Raw genomic sequence first — 21,679 nt, 5'->3', positions numbered from 1 at the left:
TTTTTTGAACTTTTTTTCTTTTTTTCGGGGGACCACCACCGCGTGTGTGCGAGACGTGCGTTAAAGTAGCCGAGCCGGCTGGCCCCTGTTGGGCACCATGCTCCAGCTCTCCGATGACTTCGCAGCCAGGCAGCACGCTGGGAACCCCCGCTCCTTTCACCAGGAGCCCTGTGACTTACGCTCCTGGACTGAGCCTTGCGAGTGGAGTTTAGTGAGCGTGAGTGTTTGTCGCTGTGTGTGCGACTGCACGTGTGCATGAGCGCAACGGACTGAAAAGCAAAGAGAGAGTGAGAGTGAGAGTGAGAGAGAGATAGAGAGAGTAAGAGAAGGAGAGAGAGAGAGAAAGAAAGAGAAAGGTGCTGGTTGTCCTCTGACAGTGCCAGAGGAGGGCAGAGCATGCTCTCAGTGCTGGCTGAGGGAACTCACTGAGGAGCCTACGAGTAGACGTGGTGTGGCCACACGTTTTTTTTTCTCTCTTTACTTCTGGCTGTGGCCTTTTTCGCTTTCTTTCTCACCATTTTTCTAGCCAAACAAAAACCAAACCAAAAAAAACCAAAGCAAAGCAAAAAAGAACCCTTGTGTTGGACGTGTGTGGTGGAGGCCTCGGTCCTCATAAACAATGATGATTAAAGAGACCTCACTGAGGAGGGATCCTGATTTGAGAGGGGAGCTAGCCATCCTGGCCAGGGGCTGTGACTTTGTGCTCCCGTCCCGCTTCAAGAAGAGGCTCAAGTCCTTCCAGCAAGCAGCACAGGTCAGTAGAGAAGCTGGAGCCGCTTGGGCCACTTGCAGCCGAGCACTGCCGCTCACTCCCCACATGCCAGGGAAGACGAGCTATTTGCAACATGCGTATTAATAGAGCTGGAAGGTTGGGTGGTGTTGGTGGCCGCCGGCCATGGCGTTTGGTGGTGCTGGGTTTTTCGAGTATAGTGTTGAAGTGAATGCTGGCATGGGAAGAGGGAGGGAGGGGTGGGGGGTGGTGGTGGTGGTGTGGGTGCGGGGCTAGTGAGTGGATATACGTACATAGGGACAAGGGGCTACAGCTGTTGGGCTTTTAAAAAAAAAAATACAGGCTTGATTTCCCATGCCCAGAGATAAAACAGAGACATGTCTGAATGTCTACTGAGAGTGAGAAGTAGTACCACTACCAGGCCGTGGTTGACTTGCAGAGTCACGTCGAAGAGTAAAAGTGGCAGTTGGTTTATGGCGTTGGCTTTATGCCATGTGATACAATGGAAAGTGACAATGATTATGACAGTTGCCAAGAATGGTTGCACATATATGGTAAATGCATATGAGTATTCACAGAGGGCATGACATAAGGACATATTCAGTAACGCACACAGGGCTTGACATTCATTTTTTTTCAGCGACCGGCCACTGTGGCTTGTGGTTTTCCCGAGTCACTAGCCATTCAGGTATTCCACTAGCCACAGATTTTATGTTTTGTTTTTTTATCATGACAGTGTACGCCTAACCTCAGAAGATGAGGTGCTAAAACACGATCAGTGTATAGCTTTCTACATTGAAGTATATCAAGCAAATAGAAACTTATGAGTTATGAGTTATTGACCTTTTTCTTGAACTTAAATACAAATAATTGATACACAAGGGGCAAACAACAGAATGTTGGGTGCTACGTACGTCATACCAAGGAATAAGCTGCCAGCCAAATTGGCTAGTGACACTGAAAGTATTACTAGCCACAGCCAAGTTTTACCAGCATTTGGCCGGTTGGCAGGTGCCAGTGTCAAGCCCTGAACACACACAAGCTATGGCAACTGCGATGTAAACCAGGCTTTTCTCCACCTTCCGCCTGCGGCTCTGTCCTCCAATGCTCCCTATCGAGCGGGATACGAAAAGAGTTTCATGGACAGATTTCAGACATTGCTGTTAATAGTAGTTTGCGATTACACTCGTGCTTAAGCTCAAGCTTTCACACGCTGCCCTGTCGGTGAACTGCTGCGGCCTTCTTTCAGACTATGTCCTGCGTGCATGCCACAGCTTACTCGGCTAAACCTCTCCGCAGCCACACGCCGGGCCAGTGGAAAAGCGCATCGCAACCCGAGCAGAGATTCACATGCTTGGGTTGATGTCCAAGTCTTGGGCGCGCCCAATACAATAGACGGTGAGGAAGACTGAAAGACAGATTGGGAACACGTGAGAGGGGAGGGTGAGAGACAGGTAGGATGAGCAGCAGTGTTTGGGGATGGGCGCAGGGGATTTTCGTGGATGCGCAGCAATAGGCAGGTTAACGCAACAGGTGAAGTGCAAGGCAGGCAGGAAGGTGCTGGGTGTACACACCAGGTGCTTGGTTGCCTATCGTGTCATTGAGAGGCACTTGCATGGATATTCTGTGTATAACGACAGAATATCGTGGCGGGGTGGATTGGAATGTGTTTGTGTGTTTGTGTGTGGATGTGTGCGTGACGTGTGTTTTGGGAACAAAGTATATTTAGGTGGGAGTTTGGTGGGTGGGCGGTGGGTGGGTTGACTGGAGTGGTTTGCAGTGAGTTGCTGGGGTCTCTCCCACGTGCTGAGTGAGGAGCCCTTGTCATCACATCAGCAGGAAAGCTAACGTGGCCTGCACTGATAATCCAGGCCGGCCTGTTCTTACCAGCGTATTGGCAGAACAGGATAACTCAGCTAAGCCCGACACCCTGTGTGTGTGCACCCCACACCACTGGAGGTGTGCTGTAAAATTCACACAGACCACGGTGGCATGAAGGATGGAGTGTCTTTAACGCAGTTCTTGACAGGGCGGCTCACGCGGCGGAGAGGATGAAGATGTGAAAGCGATGAACTCATCCTTTCGATGGCCGGCACACACATTTTTTTTGAGTTTTGAGTTCTGAGGTGAATTTCTCGAAACCAAAGTTGCTTACTACATTAGCTACTTTGTTGTTTTCAATGCATTTTCCCATTGACAACTACCGAAGTTGCTAACAGGCTAACAACTTCTCTTTTGAGAAACTCAGCCCTGCTTTGTTGTAGCTATAGTAAATAGCATAAAGATAACACTGTTGCTCATGCACTTTGTCACACCTATATGAATATTGTCCTGTGGGATGCTGGCTTTTCCTGTTTGCAGAATCAGAATCACTTTTATTTGATTATCATTTGTTTCTGTTGTTAGCAATTCATCGCTATGACATTGACTAACATACATCCAACTTAATTTTCAGTTGAAAGATGTGCTTTGATTTCTTGAGGTTATTTGGTCACATTTTCAGTAAACAGATATTATGGTTCACATTTACCCCAAGTGTAAAACCAGAATTGGGAGAGAGAGAGAGAGAGAGAGAGAGAGAGAGAAGTAGATCACATCATTAAAGAGTGTCGGCATGTCAGTGGAGAACAAAATAGTTTTAAATCAGTAGCAATTGCTTGGGACAGATCAAATAAAACACATAAATGATGTCAACCAACCGCTAATAGCTAGGTGGTCAGCTGATGTGGTCAGCTGGGGGATCTGACATGTAACTCCTGACTCTGACTCTGGTGTTGTGCATTTCGTCTGTCTTGTGTTCTAGACATAGCACATGTCTTTGTGTCACTTTTTAAGATTGAAAAATGTTTCTGCCAATGTACTGAACTGCTATGGTAATTCATAAAGCATATAAACAGGAATGGTTAAGTTTTGTTTAATACTGGACACATGCATGCGTTTTCTACCCTGCACCTAAAGGTGGTGTGTAAAGGCTTTTCTCACTAGCTTGGAGTAGCGTTTCAAAATTGCTAAAACAAAACAGGCCATATGGTTTGAAAGCAGACTTGTCTCTTATTGAAGCTACAGAGAGATGACCTGTGTCTCCAAACTTACTTTTGTGTTTGTTTGAGGCTTAAGGAGAGTAGCCATATATTAGTTTTGAATTAATTAGTCCTGTTTCAAGCGGATGAACCACAAGTTCAGAAACTTTTTAGAAACATAATTGAAAAACTACTGGCGATAATGATGGGGCACTTGCCGGCTGACCCGGGTTCGTTTCCGTCCCGCGTCCTATGCCAACCCTTCCCCGTCTCTCTCTCCCCACTCGCTTCCTGTCACTCCTTCACTGTCCTGTCATAAAAATAAAGGGAAAAAAAACAAAAAAAGAATAAAAAAAAATAAAAAAAAATGACTCTCTGCATTGTCATAGCAATATTGAAAAAAAAGAGAAAAACTACTTAGTGTTACTCATGGCACATTCTGATTCTGTCAAACAAGAACTGAATCTCATGCCTCTTTTCCACTGCTGGTTTTGTGGTAGGCCTACAGCTTGTCACAGCGTGACTTGACCGCCACTTTTTGCTTTACAATTGAGCTGGGTCATGCCTATTCGAAAAAGAAAAAAAGGGCAACCGAGTCATGCTTTTTCGAGCTGTACGCCCACCAGAAAACCGGCAGTGGAAAAGAGGCAATAGCAATTGGTTGAAGAGTAGGCTTTGAACGTATGCACTGTGTAAACAATGGAAGTCATTGAACTGCAGACACTCTGCATAACACACTCGCTGTGTCCACTGGTGAGCAGAGGCCTTTACACTGGTGAAGCAAATTGAAGATTCTGCAGGTGTAACGGAAGATGATTGTAACCAAGTTGGTGTGTGGAGAGATGTGAGAAATAAACAAGCCTCTCTTTCTTTTTTTCTCTCTCTCTCCAACCTCCTGTTCTCCTTTCTATTACTCATCCTTCCATTACTCTCTGTCTCTCTCTGTCTCTCTCTGTCTCTCTCTCTCTCTCTCTCTCTCTCTCTCTCTCTCTCTCTCTCTCTCTCTCTCTCTCTCTCTCATACATCTGTTCTCTTCCAATCCTCCTTTCTTCTCTCTGTGGTCAGGTACAGAGCAACAACAACAGCAGCAGCCCTAACAGCAAACCAGAGAAGAAGCCTGGCACCCCACCTCCGTCCCCTACCCAGGCCCCCTCCTCTCCAACCCCGCCGCCCCTCACGCCACCTCCTGCCATCAGCGTAGTGGTCGCGCCCCCTCCCGTCTCCATAAACATTCCACGCTTCTATTTCCCCAAAGGCCTGCCCAACTGCTCCGCCAACTATGACGAGGCCATTGCCAAGATCGAGAGTGCCTTCACCGAGTTCGAGGAGGAGAAAGCGGACATTTATGAGATGGGGAAGATCGCGAAGGTACATGTCTGGGGTGGAAATTACACCCTGTGCTCTGTTGTAGCCTGTGCTGTACTCAGTTATCAGCATGTCAAGGTGTCAGTTGGGAAGACGGACTGTCTTACTTAATTCACACTTACATCAAGCATCACCTGTTCTTGCTGTTCACATAATATGTAGTCAGGTGAGAACAGTGAGCCTAGAATAGAATGGACTGGAGTCCTACCATATTTGGATAATTGTTGGATATTTTGGCTTGGCCAGAACGAAGCGGCAAGAGTCAACGGGAAACCACGGGAAAGCTGAACTGAAAATGGAGCTTTTTTGTGAGATTGACTTTTTATTAGGTTTTTAGTAAGCACAAAGACAAAACAAACAAAAAAACAAACAAACAAAACCGTCATCCTCATTAACATGAAGTCAAGATCAGGGAGTAGTAGAAAATAGAGGGGGATGATCACCCAGTGGGGCAGTACCAAAAGAACATTGTACCAGGAGGGGTGAAACATACAGTAACTCAAGAGTCTCTAATGCCTCTTTCCCACTGCAGGTTTTCTGGTAGGCCTACAGTTTGACAAAGCCGGCCGAGTCGCGCTGTGTCGAGCTGTAGGCCTACCAGAGAACTCAACTGGCAGTGGAAAAGAAGCATACGAAGCTCAGACAGTTCACACACAAAAATTGAGCTTTTATGTATCTGCTGCCAATGTAGTGTAGACACATATAGACATCAAGTTTTGGCAAAGGACGCGCTCAACTTCTTGGAAAAACGAAAGTCCTTGGGTGCGCGATAAAGTGTATCAACTTCAGGAAGAAAAATCCGCACTCACAAACTGCGTCTCATTATTTATTTATATTACCACCATGTCCAAAAAGCAAACGCGTTTCATGGTACGCACTGATGAAGGCTTGATAGCCAAAACGCGTTTGCTTTTTGGACATGGTGGTAATATAAATAAATAATGAGACGCAGTTTGTGTGTGCGGATTTTTCTTCCTGAAGTTGAGACATGTAGACAACCAGGCATGTGAAATGGAAGCGGATGATAAAAGGCACATCATCATTACATTTACAGCAGGTGTGCCAGATGAAATGCATTACAGGAGCTTTCCACTGTGCGATAGAGGTAGCAGATAGTCATTATTTCAGCTCTGGTTTTTGTTGGTCCCCCCATTTTCGTCTGCCTCTAATGCCATCTTGATATCGTTCCCATCTGATAGTGATGATAAGTGCTCCTCCTGTCCTGTCCTGACCAAGTCTGCCTTTGCTGTCTGCAGGCCTGTGGCTGCCCTCTGTACTGGAAAGCACCCCTGTTCAACAGCGCCGGCGGGGAGAGGACAGGCTTCGTCTCGGTCCATTCTTTCATCGCAATGTGGAGAAAGTGAGCCATCATCATCTGCGCACGCACATGCGCACGCACGCACGCACGCACGCACGCACGCACGCACACACAGACAGACAGGCAGACAGACACACACACACACACACACACACACACACACACACACACACACACACACACACACACACACACACACACACACACACACACACACACACACACACACACACACACACACACACACACACACACACACACAGACACACACACACACACATACAGACACACACACACACACACACACACACACACACACACACACACACACACACACACACACACACAGAGAGAGAGAGAGGGGAGAAAGAGAGACAAGTTAATTATTTCATGTAATATCATCACATCACTAACTTTCCTTGTGAAAATATTTTTGTTCTCAGGTCCCTCCACAGCTACCATGATGACTCCTCCAGGTTTCTTCACTTGTTGGCCAAACCTGGCTGCACTTTCCTGGAGCAGGAGGACTTCATCCCCCTATTACAAGTAAGCCACTCACATCCTCCTCTGCAGTCTGCATTGTTACGACCAGTAGTTTATATTTATCTCTAGAATATTTTCAGGTTGCAAAGGATCAGATTTCTTGGTGCAAAGGGAAAAGAATCTGGTGCCACACAGATGGGTGATTCTCACGAAGCTAAAAAAATCAATGGCAATGAGGTTTTAATGGTTAAATATGACATGGATTCTTTTGATAATATACATTACTGTAGAGCAAGACGTGTACTTTCTGGTACACTAGTTCATTTTAAAAAATGTTATTTTTATTTTCCACTTTTTATGCATTTTATAGGCAAATTCTCATTACCGAAATGTGTCCCGACCAAAATTTCTGGTCTTTGAATTAGGTTAAAACATAATAAAAAAAATTAAAATACGTAAATGACACTACAAGAGCGTTGGTCTATGTCTGAAGTTTCATTAAGTGTTCCTTGTTGGCAAATTAAATAATGAACACTAATGAATATGTCAAGAAAAGATCGTGTCCCCAAGTTTTTCTTCTCATTACCGCAATATATTTCAGAGCTACAATTAAAAGCCATCAGAATTTCAATATGAGCTGAAACTACCTACAATTGATGTGTACCGACAGGAGATTCAAGATGGCTACATGATTAGTCAGCCTTATTGTTTGTGCCTGTAAAATGTCACAATTTGTCTCAAAAATATGCAAATACGACAAAAGTGGTTCTCATTACCGAAATTAGTCAATATTTCAAAATGAAAAAGATTTTTTCATTTTAAACTTGCTTTGTAATAGGGTATTCCTTTTCAGAATTCAACAATGGTCATGAATTAGCTATGTCATAATTACTCAAGTTACAGTTAGCATTATTGTGCTGAGCCATCTCATTACCGCAATACACATTCTCATTACCGCAATGTTTTAAGTACCTTTCGGTAATGAGGATTGTCAATTTCGGTAATGAGACTCTATGGTGATTTACATTTAGAATATATTTTCATGACATATATCCATTTCGCTTTTTATTTATTTACATTTTTAAACATGCAACTGCAACCTTAAATACAAATTATATTTTTGCAGTATAAATATTGTCACTATTTCACTTAATTACAGTTAAAGCACTTACATTGCATCCATTTCGGGTTAAAATATGCAATTGTATTGAATCAATATTCGATATACAATATTGTAAGTAAACAAAGCAAAAGTAAATGCCTAACATATGCAATAGCTCTAATGGGGGTTTGTCTGTAAAAGTGATCATCGCCCCATACATTACATAAGCTAAATTGAGTGGTCATACAGGTGTTGTTCATAGACCATTTTTTCTGTTCTCATCCTTTCTGGCAAATGTTGTGGTGACATTTATATTTTGTCCCACCCTTGGAAGAACAACAATCGACTATGGGCCAGAAACCCTGTTGTGAAAGTTCATTGAGAGCAAGTAGCAACTTAATTCTTGCTCATATGCCAATCCATGAATCAATATTCCACCCTCGAAATGTGGTCCTTTGATGCAAAAAAAAAATCAAACTGCCTAGTGATGTCACCCAATGCAAAGGCAATGGCAAACAACGAACCCAGCACTCGCAGTGAAGTTGTCAGATTGCGTAGATGGCAAAAAGGGAACAAGTTGGGAGACAAAATCGACTCACTTCAAGTCCATGTGCTTTTCCAGAGATTGACAGATTTTTTTGCTTCCTGTGTTTGGTTGTCATACCCTAGTGGGTTAGAGTATGTATCATTTTTACTAACTTGACTTCCTTCCAAAATCTAAGTTTTGGATCCAATTTGATCATTGTTAAAGGGTGGCACAAAAGGCTTGGCATTTGAAATAGCAGTGAATAGGCCTATTTAGCGAATTCAGCTAGAAGTAGTTTTTAGAATATTTCAATCAAAACTAGTAAGAAGAATCATTTGGAGGAATGCTCTAGTTGCCTTTCCCAAATTAGAAACTCCTCATGCATGTTTTTTGCAGCCTTTAGGAAGGTTTCAGCCCCCATACTCTGATCCTTAAGCCATGCTCAAACACCCATGTACCCATCTTTTAGTCATGCTGTGAGTTCTTGATGTCCTGAGTAAGTGGAAAGGTAACGGGATCAAAACAGCCTCAAAATGCACTTTGCACTGATTTAGCTGAAAATGCCCATTAACAGCAATTCAAAATTCCAAGTCTATTGTGCCACCTTTTGACAAGTATCAAACATGCTAGAAAATGAAAAGGAAGTTAGGGTAGTTCAAAGGAACAATACTGCAAGAGAAGAGCAGGATTTTGCAACGTTTTAATTTTATTTTTCATGCACCCTATACTAATTATGGGCATGTCTGATATTGTCCTGAAAACCAACACTTTTTCTTTTTAAAAAATGTGAGTGAAGTGAAAGCCCACTTGGGAAACTACAACTCCCATTGTCATGATCCAGCGCTCCACAGCACACACATGAACACTGCACATTGCACACAACAGAATGGTAGTTATGCCTCACCCGCATTTATGCCTCATCCCCAATAGCGCCCGAACGGGAGCAGTACCATGCTCAGGGTACCTCAGTCATGGAGGAGGATGGGGGAGATCAATTGCCGGGTCAGGAATCGGGAGTCTGATGCCCTGACTGCCATTAGTGTGCAATGTGCAACTCAAACAGTTAGTGGTGTTCAGTGATATTTCATAACACATAACGTTCATAGTGAATTCCGGCTTTGGTCCGGACAGTATTATGGTGATACTGTACCGAAAATGTACCGAACTGTGACCCTAAAATCAAGGTCTACCGAACCGGCATACCATACAACCTACTCTAGTCATCTCCTGTTCCTTCTACTTCCTACTTCCTAGTTGCCGGTGCGCGCCGAGTCAGAAAAAAAGTCCAGTGCACGACCTCGCACTGCGACATGATTTCCTTTCTCATAACAGATTTAGATTTCTGGTCCACTATAGATTTTTGGCTGGAGAGATCAGTGGTGAGTTGTGATATCATATTCAGGGTGGGGATGAGGAGTGGGATGTATGCGCTTAATTGGGGTCATCAGGTGGCTACCCTCCGGTGTTTTGATGATGGAAGAACTATAACTATAACTATAACTATAAAGGGCAGTCATGGGTGAGCGGTTAGGGCGTCAGACTTCCATCCCAGAGGTTGCCGGTTCGACTCCCGACCTGCCAGGTTGGTGGGGGGAGTAATCAACCAGTGCTCTCCCCCATCCTCCTCCATGACTGAGGTACCCTGAGCATGGTACCGTCCCACCGCACTGCTCCCCATGGGGCACCACTGAGGGCTGCCCCCTTGCACGGGTGAGGCATAAATGCAATTTCGTTGTGTGCAGTGTGCAGTGTTCACTTGTGTGCTGTGGAGTGCTGTGTCACAATGACAATGGGAGTTTCCCAATGGGCTTTCTTAACTTCAGAGTGCACCCCTTGGCCTTCACCCCTTGTACTATGATGTTACTTTGGTGCCCAGGAGGGGCCTCGCCTATTCACCTACTGCAGGGGTGGGGAGCCTTTTTCATTCGAGGGGCCTCTTCAAATTCATCCGAGGGCCGTAAAAGTTCTCAGAGAGCCGTACTAATAAAACAAACTAGGATTTCCCCCAGCACTTTAGGCCTATATTGAAGGCAGCCACCTTTAAAACAGACCCCACCTTCTCTAGTTCCCCTGAATATAACTTAATTGTATTGCAAATGTATTTTCTAAGATTCCTTTACAAAATGTGTCATATTTGGCTGGGTTAAGTCTTGAATCCCAATATCCTTCAGTAGCTTAATGAATGGTTTTATATAGAATATATTTATCATCTTATTAGGTGTCATTTGATTAGTTCTGCCCTGGAGGCTCTGTCGTTGTGCTAATAATAATAACAAATAACACATCATTTACTAATATTTGGCTTTAGTTCAATTTATTTCTCCTTATTCTCATTACCGAAAACTCATTCTCATTACCGAAACATATCCCTCATTACCGAAATGAGCACTTAATTGGAAAAAAAAGTACTAAAGGAAAACTGTATTCATGTATATTTTTTTATGAACACAGTACCTTTCATGTTTCTTTCACTTCAGTATATTTTTGGACCGAAATTGTAGGTTTTTACTGATTTACTCTAAAATTAAAGAGGAAAACAAATGATCCTATTGCGGTAATGAGGTAAAATGGTAAAATTCTTAAACTAAAATAATAAGAAAAAAAACTTTTTTGAGTGTTTTATGTAGCCCCTAGTACAACTATCAATATTCAATGAACACAACTGTTAGAACAATTAAGTGTCCTAATACATTTCATGAAAGAAAAAAATTGCGGTAATGAGCATTTTAGCAGACATGGACCTATAAAACGTTAAAAAATGTGTTTTAAAAAGTTGTCAGGTAAGTTGATATTATTGTGCTTAGTAACTGTACACTTTGATGTAACTGATTCAAAAAGAAATTCAACCAAAAAAGCATTTTGAAAAAATGGTTGTCAAAACACCTTTGTTGCACGTTTCGTGAGAATCACACAGATGTCTATTTTCTGTTATTTTATTTTTTCAGTGCAGTAAGACTAACGTTTCGACATGCGTCTTCATTAGAGTTCTCAGAGAAATGGTTTGCCAACGCCCAGATAAATTGGAGATCCTCAGATCAGATTTCTTGATTTGTTGGAGGTGCTGGCCTCTGACATATGATATGTTAAAATGAAATATCCAGATAGGAAGAAGGGATGTGCTCTGCTGTAGTAAGATTGCATGAATGAACACCTTGTTTTATTTCAATCTGATAGGCAAGTGGATATTAGCGTACATTCTGTATCGCGGATACACTTTATCTTAAACCATTCCGTCATATACGGTCATTTTATGTTGCTTGGAGAGCCTTTTTATCCACCACAACACCAACATGTTTTTTTATGTTTTTCTTTCAGGATATTGTGGACACTCATCCTGGGCTGACCTTTTTAAAAGATGCACCCGAATTCCATTCGCGGTACATTACAACAGTAAGTGTCAAACTGAAAGATTAGGTATATTAGATGCTGCCAAAGCACTTCTGGGGCTCTTGAGGATTAGCTCTCACAGAAACATTACCGTAAGATAAAATCCCACAAATGGTAATGTTATAAAGAAAGAGCCAAAGATCTCTCACAACAATCTGCACCTGCTAGTTGAGGCATTGAACATAGTGGCAGAGAGCCGGATACACGTCATTTGGCCGTCCAAGAGTAATACATCACCCATAAAATGCCTACTATGACTGACACTTCTGTTCCCGGTATTTCCACTCCAGTCATGGGTAGTGTTGGCTCTCATATGTCCTGGATGTCTTAGGTATGTGAATGTCCAAACATTCTATGTTATTAGAACAAAAAGTCACTGTTTAAGAAATGTTGTTTGGCAATTTGTGTAACTCACACGAAGAAAAGAATCAAACCAGGATTCTAAGAATCTTTTTCCATCTGCAGTATTTTCAACGTCAAACCCAGTGACATAGTAGCACTGCCTCAAAAAGCCTTTTGGCAATATTTGTTTGTGTTTATTATATGCTTGCAGACTCTCAGCAGTGTAGCATTTCATATTGTGAAAGCTGTTATTTTGCAGAGCAAGGACATTTTTAGATTTCAGGTTACTATTTAATCATGTGTAATTACATGCAGTGCACATGCAGTGTGCCGGATCTGTTCTTGGCATGTTGCGGAATAGTACCCACACGCCGGGACTTGAACAGGTCCATTCTTGTCCGTCCGTCCGTCCGCCTGTCTGTCTGTCTGTCTGTATGTCAGACTCCCTGCCTGCCTGTCTGTCTGTCTGTCTCACGAGGTGCAGCCGCAACATGTGCTCAGTGGGACAGGGACGGTGGTAGGGGGAGTGGATGGGAAGGAAAGGAAGGGGAGGGGGTTGTGTCCAGGGCTGAAAGTGAATGGCGTCAGTTTGCCCTGACATCACGGAAATACTGATACCACCGTAGGGCCTGCCTGCCCCTCTGCTCCTCTCCCCCCCTCCCCCTCCCCCCTCCCCGGGCCCCTGCGCTCACGCCCATATTTAGTCGCTTCCTCTCCCCCAGCATCACTTACATGCACCCCTGAAGGGGCCCCTCGCGGCCCCCTCCAGAGGGGAGCTGAAGGTCTACCAGGAAACGCAGGCTAATCTGCCCCGGCTCTGTGAAACTGGACCCTGGGGGCTATTGTCATCACGCCGCCCCCTAGAGGCGCTAGGCCCGAGCTCAAATCAGGCTCGGAGACTGAGCAGGTTACACAAGATCATTCCTCTGCCTGCGTGTGACACTAGGAGATTTTTTTTTCTTTTCACCTTATGCTCAGAAGCCATGGGTGCACTGATTTGCTGAATGGGTCAAGGCGTAAGTCCTTTATGGGGGTTCATAATTATTACAGCTGTCTTCTTTATGTATGTGTTGGGTCCCAGATTAGTGAAAGCAGTACTGTATTTAACATTTCAAGGTGTCCCATGATGCTACAATTTGTTTTTATGTGCCGTACTTTGTGTGTGCCCCACAATAGCAATTAGGTCTGATGTACAAGTCTGTCAAGTTGTCAGACTTTGTCCATCATATAAATGATTGCCCCATTTCACCATGTTTGTTTGGATCTGCAAGCTCTCCATGTCTTCTTTCCGATGAGTTGATGAGGTCGTAAAAGATAATCACTCTTGCAGCCATGGAGACAACTGTGAAGAAGAGGACATTGATTGACTACGTCTGGCCTTAGCAACAGAGCTAACTTGTACAACATAACACTCTTGTCTTTATTTCTGTGTGTGTTAAAGGTGATTCAGCGGATATTCTACACAGTAAACCGCTCCTGGACGGGTCGAATCACCATGACAGAGCTGAGGAGGAGTAACTTTCTGCAGGTGAGCCAGGACGTCACATGTAGTGTCCCAGGGAGGGCACGCATACACTTTGGGTCTTTCTCAAAACCTAGGCCAGTGTCCTTCCAAGTGTATCAGCCTAATTAGTCACGCCCAGTGATTGGATACTTTTTGGTGAACTATACAGAATATCCAATCACTGGATGTGACTAATAAAGGGTATCCAATCACTGGGACTGGGACTGGGACTGGGACTAATTAGGCTGATACACTTGGAAGGACACTGGCCTAGGCTTTGAGAAAGACACATAGATGGATACGGACATGAAGGTGCCGGACATTAAACTGGTCTTTGTTAACTACTGCATACCGGTAATTATAATACAAGTAGGCTTCCTCAGTGTCCTTTTGGTTCAGAAGAGCGTTGAATGGGGGAGCTCAGCTCAGCATTATGTCCCCCGCCTAAACGCATGGCATTGTGGGAAGTGAAGTTCAATTGTACAGTATACATCCATACACAACATCACACATGGCAATGACATTGACAACACTTCCAGCAATTCCATGAAGACATGATTTTGTGAACTTACAGCTATTGCATACAGACTCTTATTTATTCCTTGCTTCAATTAGCCCACAGTTACTGATTGACTTACTGATTGACAATAAGCAATTACTCAAATATGTGACGAGAAGCACACAGGGAGTACAAGCCTCCACCAAGTCCATGGGCTCACTGATGCCATAACATCTACACGTGGTGGAATCCTATGTCTATAACATACTGTTTTTTGTTTTGTTTTTTAAATCCTGGATCACCACCACAATTTAATCACTGTTCCTTTTGTCATTTCCAACAACTCCACAACACTTCATCAAAATTCGGAGGCGGAGGTAATAATAAAAAATACTTGAAATCATCACAAGGCAAACTGTACATTAGCATGACTGACATCACAGGATGGCTCTAGTGATGGCAAAAGCGTTCAGAAGGGCTTGAAATGATGAATGATTTTCTTTGTTATTAGACTCTTGCCCTGTTGGAAGAGGAGGATGACATCAACCAGATCACAGACTACTTCTCCTATGAACACTTCTATGTCATCTACTGTAAATTCTGGGAGCTGGACACTGACCATGACCTCTTCATCGACCCCAAGGACTTGGCCAGATATAATGATCATGGTGAGTGAAAAAAAGAAGCCACTTGCTCGGCCTAGAAAATGCACACTGCTCCACGAATGCCTTTCTATTCCTTGAAAAAGCTTTTGTGACCTCATTACTACCCAAACTGCGACACAACGGACATGTTTGTTTTACATCTTTCTGCAGCCTCATCAAACAGAATCATTGAGCGCCTGTTCTCTGGAGCTGTCACAAGGTGAGAGGGCACTTTTTTTGCTGAACACACTTCACAGATAACTATGTTTAGACAGAGTTGTATAAAGTAGAAGTAGAAGTACTCTTAATAATGTAATTACAACACTAGTGGCATGATATCACAATAACTGGCCTTGCCCCAGGGCAGACTCCTGACATGATGTTTAGTTTAGTTTAGTTTAGTTTGTGAGTGTGTGTTTGTGTGTGTGTGTGTACTCGTTATTTACTCTTTATATTTAAACAAAACAAAAAAAAAACAATTAACCCCTCTTTGCAACTGCACTTGTTGTTCTGTATATCTCCTGTGCACTTTGTATTTGCTTGTGATGTTGGCTTGATTATGTCCTCTTTTGAAAGTCGCTTTGGTTATAAAGCGTCTGCCAAATGCAATGTAATGTAATGTAATGATATTACATGGTTTAGACTTTGTAATAACATACTACTAGAGTTGGAATTACATCTGTAACAGTACTTCTACTTCTACTACTCTGTGTTTAGATTTGGTGAATCAGAAGGAGGACTACTCCTTCCCAAGGCTATGTACTATGCTGTGTGTGCATGTTCTCAGTAAATTGACTATTGCTGATCTATTTCCCCACATATCCTCAGAGGGAACTCAGTGCAGCGGGAAGGACGGATGAGTTACGCCGAGTTTGTCTGGTTCCTCATCTCTGAGGAGGACAAGAAAAATGCAACCAGGTAAATGCGGCATTGTACTGCGCAGCACTGGATCCCCTTTCCTCACCGTTTGGTGCAAAATGTCAGTGTCTTTGTCCTTTAATCACCGGTTTTCGAATAGGCACGACCAAGGTTCTAAATTAACACGAGTCAGCTGGCCAAGTGCTGGTGAAAATTCAGTTTGGCTGGTAGAGAAGACCAAGTTATAGCCACTTTGACCCATTAATGAGTGTGTGTTTGACTAGTAACATTAACGTCTATAGCCATTTTGGCTGGTAATGAAAAAAGTTTTGAGCACGACGTAGCTCAATCGTAAAGCAAAAAGTGGCGGGCAAGTCACCCTGTGTCGAAAACTAAGTAGTACTGTAGTGCATTACTAAAGGCCCTGTGTTATGCCATGGTATTGTAGTACTATGGTAGTTAACGTTTCAATGACTATTACAGCAGGCCACTGGAGGTACAGCGTGCATTAAGGGGCTACAAACAACAAGGTTACATTTTGCAGAGTTAGACAGCATAACTGAGGACAGACAGACAGACAGACAGAGAGGGGAGTCGTAAAGTGAAATGGGACTCATGGGCTATAAACTATATGTTCTTCCCCATGAGCATGTGATTTACTACGAGTGCTAGCTAGCTTCCATGTTATGTCATGCTATCATGTGGTGTGTGTCTTGTGCAGCGTGGAGTACTGGTTCCGCTGCATGGATGTGGATGGGGACGGGGTGCTGTCCATGTACGAGCTGGAGTATTTCTATGAGGAGCAGTGCGAGCGCATGGAGGGCATGGGCATCGAGCCACTCCCCTTCCACGACCTCCTCTGCCAGATGCTCGACCTGGTCAAGCCAGAGTGCCAAGGTTGGTGGCTGTGTTTCTTGTTGACTTAAAGGGACACTGTGCAGGAAATGGTCAAATGGTCACTTTTATGAAAGTTTACTAAGTAATAAACTAATATTTTCTAGTATGGCCCAAGTACAGTCATTTTTGCAGCTAAAAATGGCTATTACTGGAAATTCAAAATGGCAGACCATGGAGAAGATCCCCCTTTTCATGTATGAAAAGTGCAATTTTTCCAGTCATAATGAATACTTAGAATTTGATGGTGGTGGTAAGTATTCATGAAAATGGTAACATTAGTGATTGGGTAGCATGAATTCTAGAAATAAACAACTTAAAATCTTGCACAGTGTACCTTTAATTGTTCTTTCCTTCTCTATTTCTCTTTTTTTCTCTATTTGTTTGTTGATTTAAGTGTTGATCTGTTGATTTCTTTTTTTCTTTCTTTTATTCTTTCATCCTATTTCAATGTCTTCCTCTTTTCTGACAATACGCATTCAATCACAGGTAAAATAACATTACGTGATCTGAAGCGCTGCAGGATGGCACACATATTCTTCGACACGTTCTTCAACCTTGAGAAATATCTGGACCATGAGCAGAGAGATCCATTTGCGGTGCAAAAGGTGAGCGTGGAAGGATACAAAACAATGTACTGTATGTTCAAGACACCAAGAGAGCCCACTTATTAATTCAGTCATGATGACATTTCATATGAAGAGTTTTGTTGCAAAATGACATATCCACCATTTTTGATGAAATACCTTTTAAAACTTATATTAAGTGTTTTGCAATGCAACGCAATGGCCAATACAAAATGTCAATTTCCCAACTTTTTTAATGTTTTTTTTTTTAATCAAAATGTTTTTTTTTTAAATCAAAATGTTTTTTTTGTCTGTGTATTCGTTCTGTGTCAATTTCAGGATCTGGACAGTGACAGTCCAGAACCGTCAGACTGGGACAAGTATGCTTCAGAGGAGTATGAGATCCTGGTGGCAGAGGAGACAGCCAATGAGCAGCTTCAGGAGGGGTGAGTGACTTACTAATGAACAAAAAAAAACCTTGCAGTGCAAACTTAGTGATTTGCAGTGACACCAGTATTGATGCCAGCCACATCCAGTAATGTGTTGAAGCCAAACTATGTAGGTAGCATTTTCATGTTACTTCAACTTCACAAGTCAGACGGTACATTAATGAATCATTAACAGGAGAAAAACGACTCTCCCGAGTGCAGACTGAATCCATACTTGCAATATTTGGACTGATGACTGAGAAAAAAATGAAAAACGAAAACTTGCCAGTCTGACATTGCATACCGCAGGAGGAGATATAATCTATTTTGTATTGACTTCTGGCACGGCTTTAGACGTTATACATGTATGTAAAGCAATCAAAGCTCTGTAGAACACACCCTTAAGCTGTGTAAAATGTAAAAAGTGTCTCTGTGTTATACTCATGAGATTAGGAGACTGACATAGGAAAGGCTGGATGTAGAGATCTAAATGCAGATGTGAAAACATAAACGAAATGTCTGCAAAGAGAATTTTGGAAGAGAAACGCTCTGGGCTTTTTCACTGTTGGATGACCCCAGTGGTTGGGACAGCTGATACTACTGCCTGGTGTCAGAGGAGAAGCAAGGCTGAGAGTTTATTCATGTGCATTATGTGGAGATGTGATCAAGAAAAAAAAAACATAGACATGGGGATATACTACAGATGAACCCCCATTCACTCATGGTAATGTTTCCTCTCCCTTTTGTCTTCCTCCAGGTCATTTGAGGATGACTATGAATCTGATGAGCTCACCGTCCCTACCGAGATTGGGAATAAAATTGACAAGCTGGTCATCTCGGACCTCTCTGCATGAGCATCTCAGTCTGCACTTTTGCGCTCTCATCTGCAGGAGCAACACATAATATGATATGTATCGACAGAGAGAGCGAGAGAGGAAGGGGGACAAAGAGATGGGGGAGGGAGCTTCTCAATCCGTGCCCTCTCTACTACTGAAAGGGAAATACTGCCTTTTTCTGCATTAAGAAATGAACTTTTCTATATACATGTATGTACAACTGTGTGTTAAGTGTGTGCCCGTGAGAGTCTGTGAGAGTGCGCGTGAGTGAGCAGTGTGCGTGTATGTACAGGGGTTCAGTAGAGCTGATTTCTAAACCAAAAGGCTTCTTTTATGTGCAATATGTCTTAACGTGTAGGGCGAATCACATTTTCCACCTCTCTAGTGAAACATTTTTTTGAGCCCCCCAACCCCAAACTTCAAACTGCCGGCAGATGTCATCCATCCATTTCAAGACTGTTCGTTCTTTTCTCTTTTTTTGGTGAGAAAATGACTTATAAACTGGGCTTTGAAGTATGAGGACTTCAGCTGCCACATGTTACCAAGGGAGACAGACTAAGATGGAGATGGACTCTTGTTTGTCTTGTCTCATGCCCAATGTTGCTGCAACAAAGCTTGACTTTCAATGTAACTTACAAATCTGTCTTTATTATTTTCTAAACTAAATTCTTTTCAGCATTCAGTTTCGAAAATGTATAGCTTAGGTTATGCTGAAAGAATGTGATTTTGTTTCTTTGCGTTTCTTGTTTGATTTTTTTAATGATGTAATGTTGGCAATGTCTCTTTTGTTCAACAACTATGATAGTTGGTGAGACACAGTGCCTCCCTGTGGTAAACAGTAGTACTGCGTGGAAACAGGACATGGGTTGCATAGGCAATAGGCTACAGTACAAGGTCACGGAGTTGTTTTTACTTACAGCGCTTATGGGAGAAGGCTTGTGAGGAGCAAGGCTAAACATTTCCACATGCAACAGTATATTGGCTTTTATATACAGTTTATCTGTACGGAGTGTACATTTTCACATGTAGATTGAGGGCTTAGTATGACAAAAAAATATTTACTGTACTGTCTCTAACTCTCCAAGCCATGAGTTCAAGCTTGTTGCAAGTTTTTGCAAGTGCTAGTATTGCTTTCAACCATAACTCCATGCTCAGCTAGGGGTTTTTATTCTTAGTTGTTAGAAAGGCTGTCTGTGAGGTAATGTGGGGTCAGTGGGACTTCCAATGCAATATTAATTATGTGTAATTAATTAAAAAATGTCCTGCTGGATAAACAACTGTGTAGACTAGAGGTAAAAACAATATCAAGACTGGCGTCCCTTACCGTGCGTAACTCTCAAGTGAGGTTCCCACGGTCACATAGTCAGTCACATTGTTGTCACATGGCTGTTGAAGCATGACCAGGCTTAAGGCTTCAGGTGTCATTGGACATGGACAAAGGCCATCTCCTTACCTTTTCCCCAGAGGTGCCCACGGTCAGTTAGTTCCGCCTGTGACAGTTACCTGTAACGGTGCGACAATGACGTTGCACTTTGCCACCAATCCCATGCAGAGTTCCTGTTCACCCCCCTGTTGCCATGGTGAATGACACCCCGAACTCCCAACCAAACAAAGCTCAAGGGAGGATGCAGAGGTTGCCAGCCTCAAACTGCCAGCATGATCTGATTTTGTGCTCTGCTCTCACCACAGAGGTTTCAGTCCATGCCCCAGTCCCTTGATCATCATTTTGCATTTTGTGAGTGTCTATTTGTGGCAGATGTTGCTCCCTTCAGTCTTGTACTCAGACAAACAGCCGTTTTCTCTGTGCGCTGATCCCAGTGGACATCTTCAGTCTGCACAGTGATGTGTGTTTTTGTAATTAGTGTAATATATTCATATATGCAAAGTGCATAGATTTTGCAAGCCAGCTAGCTGCCTGTGTACTGTAGTGAATTATTTTTTGACCCTATAATAGGACATTTATTTTATATAGCCTCTGTAAATGTCTACTTTGTTTTTGTTTTTTGTTTTCTTTTCCCATGTGATCAACTCTGCCACTGAGTGGCAAAGAAATGTTAAATTATGACATGTCTGTGATTGCCAGTGTTATATTATGTGCAGTAAGCTGAATCTGTGTTTAAATTTTGTTATTTCAGTTTTTTTTTTGAGGGAATTTTGTATAAATTCATTATAAGGTGACAATCAAACTGGATACTACGATGTCTTTGCAATGTGTTTTTTAGCTCTCCTTTGTAGTCTGCAAAGCTGTCCAAGCAATAAAAAAAACTGCTGTACCAATCAGGCTGATCAGAACAACAAAAACAACACTGCCAAAATCAAGACTTGAAAATAAAGTTGAACACCATAATCACGTTCATCACTCACATAGGCTCCTCTATGCAAAATATCACCCTCTGTAGTAAAAAAAAACACTTTGCAGCTATAGAATCTGTTTTGAGCAGCATCCTTTTTTTGAGTGTTGTCGTTGCCTTTTGAGGTTTTTTATTTGTATATTTTCCACTATTTTTCCTGCATCTGTTTGTATGTCTTGCTTGCATACGGTGAGGAGTGACGAGTAGCTTCCCGAAGTGCTCTAATGAATCAGCTCTTATATCTTAGCATGACTTTCATTTTTTTTTTTTGCTTTCTTTCTTTCCTTTCTTCCCTTCTTTGTTTGTTTCCCTTTCAAATGTATTAAATTAAATAAAAACCTATAAGAACAACACATCGGTGCCTCCCAACTGTTTTCAGATACACTCCTGAAAATGAATTGTTATTTTTCATAATATTCGCTATACCATTATTGTGTGACAATAAAATACTAATTAGTCTCAGTAAAACCAATGGATAGGCTGTCATTTCACAAACAGATGAAGTTTGTTGACATCAGAGTTGGATGGTCTGTTGAGACCAATTATAATACATCACCCTTTGTCTCTCAAAATATTACCTACGTAATTAAAAATTACTTTCAAGTAATTCTTAACTTCAGTCTGTCTACACAGACACCATGACAGTTTTATACGGAACACTTTTTTTAGTTCTGACTGAGGTCATAGTTGGCTAAACTGAAAGTGTGTGTGCGTGTGCGTGTGCGTGCGTGCGTGTGTGTTTGTGTGTTTGGGGGAAGGGTTACTTAAGGGAGTCAAAAGGTAGGTCAGTAGTGGCTAGGCCTGTTTACAGTCTTCAGTCTGGTGG

At 42.6% G+C, this 21,679-nt stretch overlaps 1 protein-coding gene across 1 annotated transcript in view; it reads left to right on the top strand.

The window, feature by feature from the left end:
- LOC134465377 (serine/threonine-protein phosphatase 2A regulatory subunit B'' subunit alpha-like) overlaps positions 1–21,206 on the top strand; it is a 93,286-nt gene extending 72,080 nt beyond the window's left edge. The window contains exons 4-15 of the mRNA XM_063219010.1: positions 4,816–5,118; positions 6,372–6,475; positions 6,877–6,979; positions 11,860–11,934; positions 13,715–13,801; positions 14,788–14,944; positions 15,092–15,140; positions 15,749–15,838; positions 16,500–16,675; positions 17,162–17,280; positions 17,578–17,684; positions 18,424–21,206. Of these exons, the coding sequence (XP_063075080.1) occupies positions 4,816–5,118; positions 6,372–6,475; positions 6,877–6,979; positions 11,860–11,934; positions 13,715–13,801; positions 14,788–14,944; positions 15,092–15,140; positions 15,749–15,838; positions 16,500–16,675; positions 17,162–17,280; positions 17,578–17,684; positions 18,424–18,520 (1,467 nt within the window). The 3' untranslated portion in view covers positions 18,521–21,206. The remainder of the gene's footprint in view (positions 1–4,815; positions 5,119–6,371; positions 6,476–6,876; positions 6,980–11,859; positions 11,935–13,714; positions 13,802–14,787; positions 14,945–15,091; positions 15,141–15,748; positions 15,839–16,499; positions 16,676–17,161; positions 17,281–17,577; positions 17,685–18,423) is intronic.
- Positions 21,207–21,679: the final 473 nt, after the last annotated feature.

The sequence above is a fragment of the Engraulis encrasicolus genome, chromosome 16 (genome assembly GCF_034702125.1).
Source record: "Engraulis encrasicolus isolate BLACKSEA-1 chromosome 16, IST_EnEncr_1.0, whole genome shotgun sequence".
NCBI lineage: Eukaryota > Metazoa > Chordata > Actinopteri > Clupeiformes > Engraulidae > Engraulis > Engraulis encrasicolus.
This window is presented reverse-complemented; position numbering and strand designations above follow the sequence as displayed.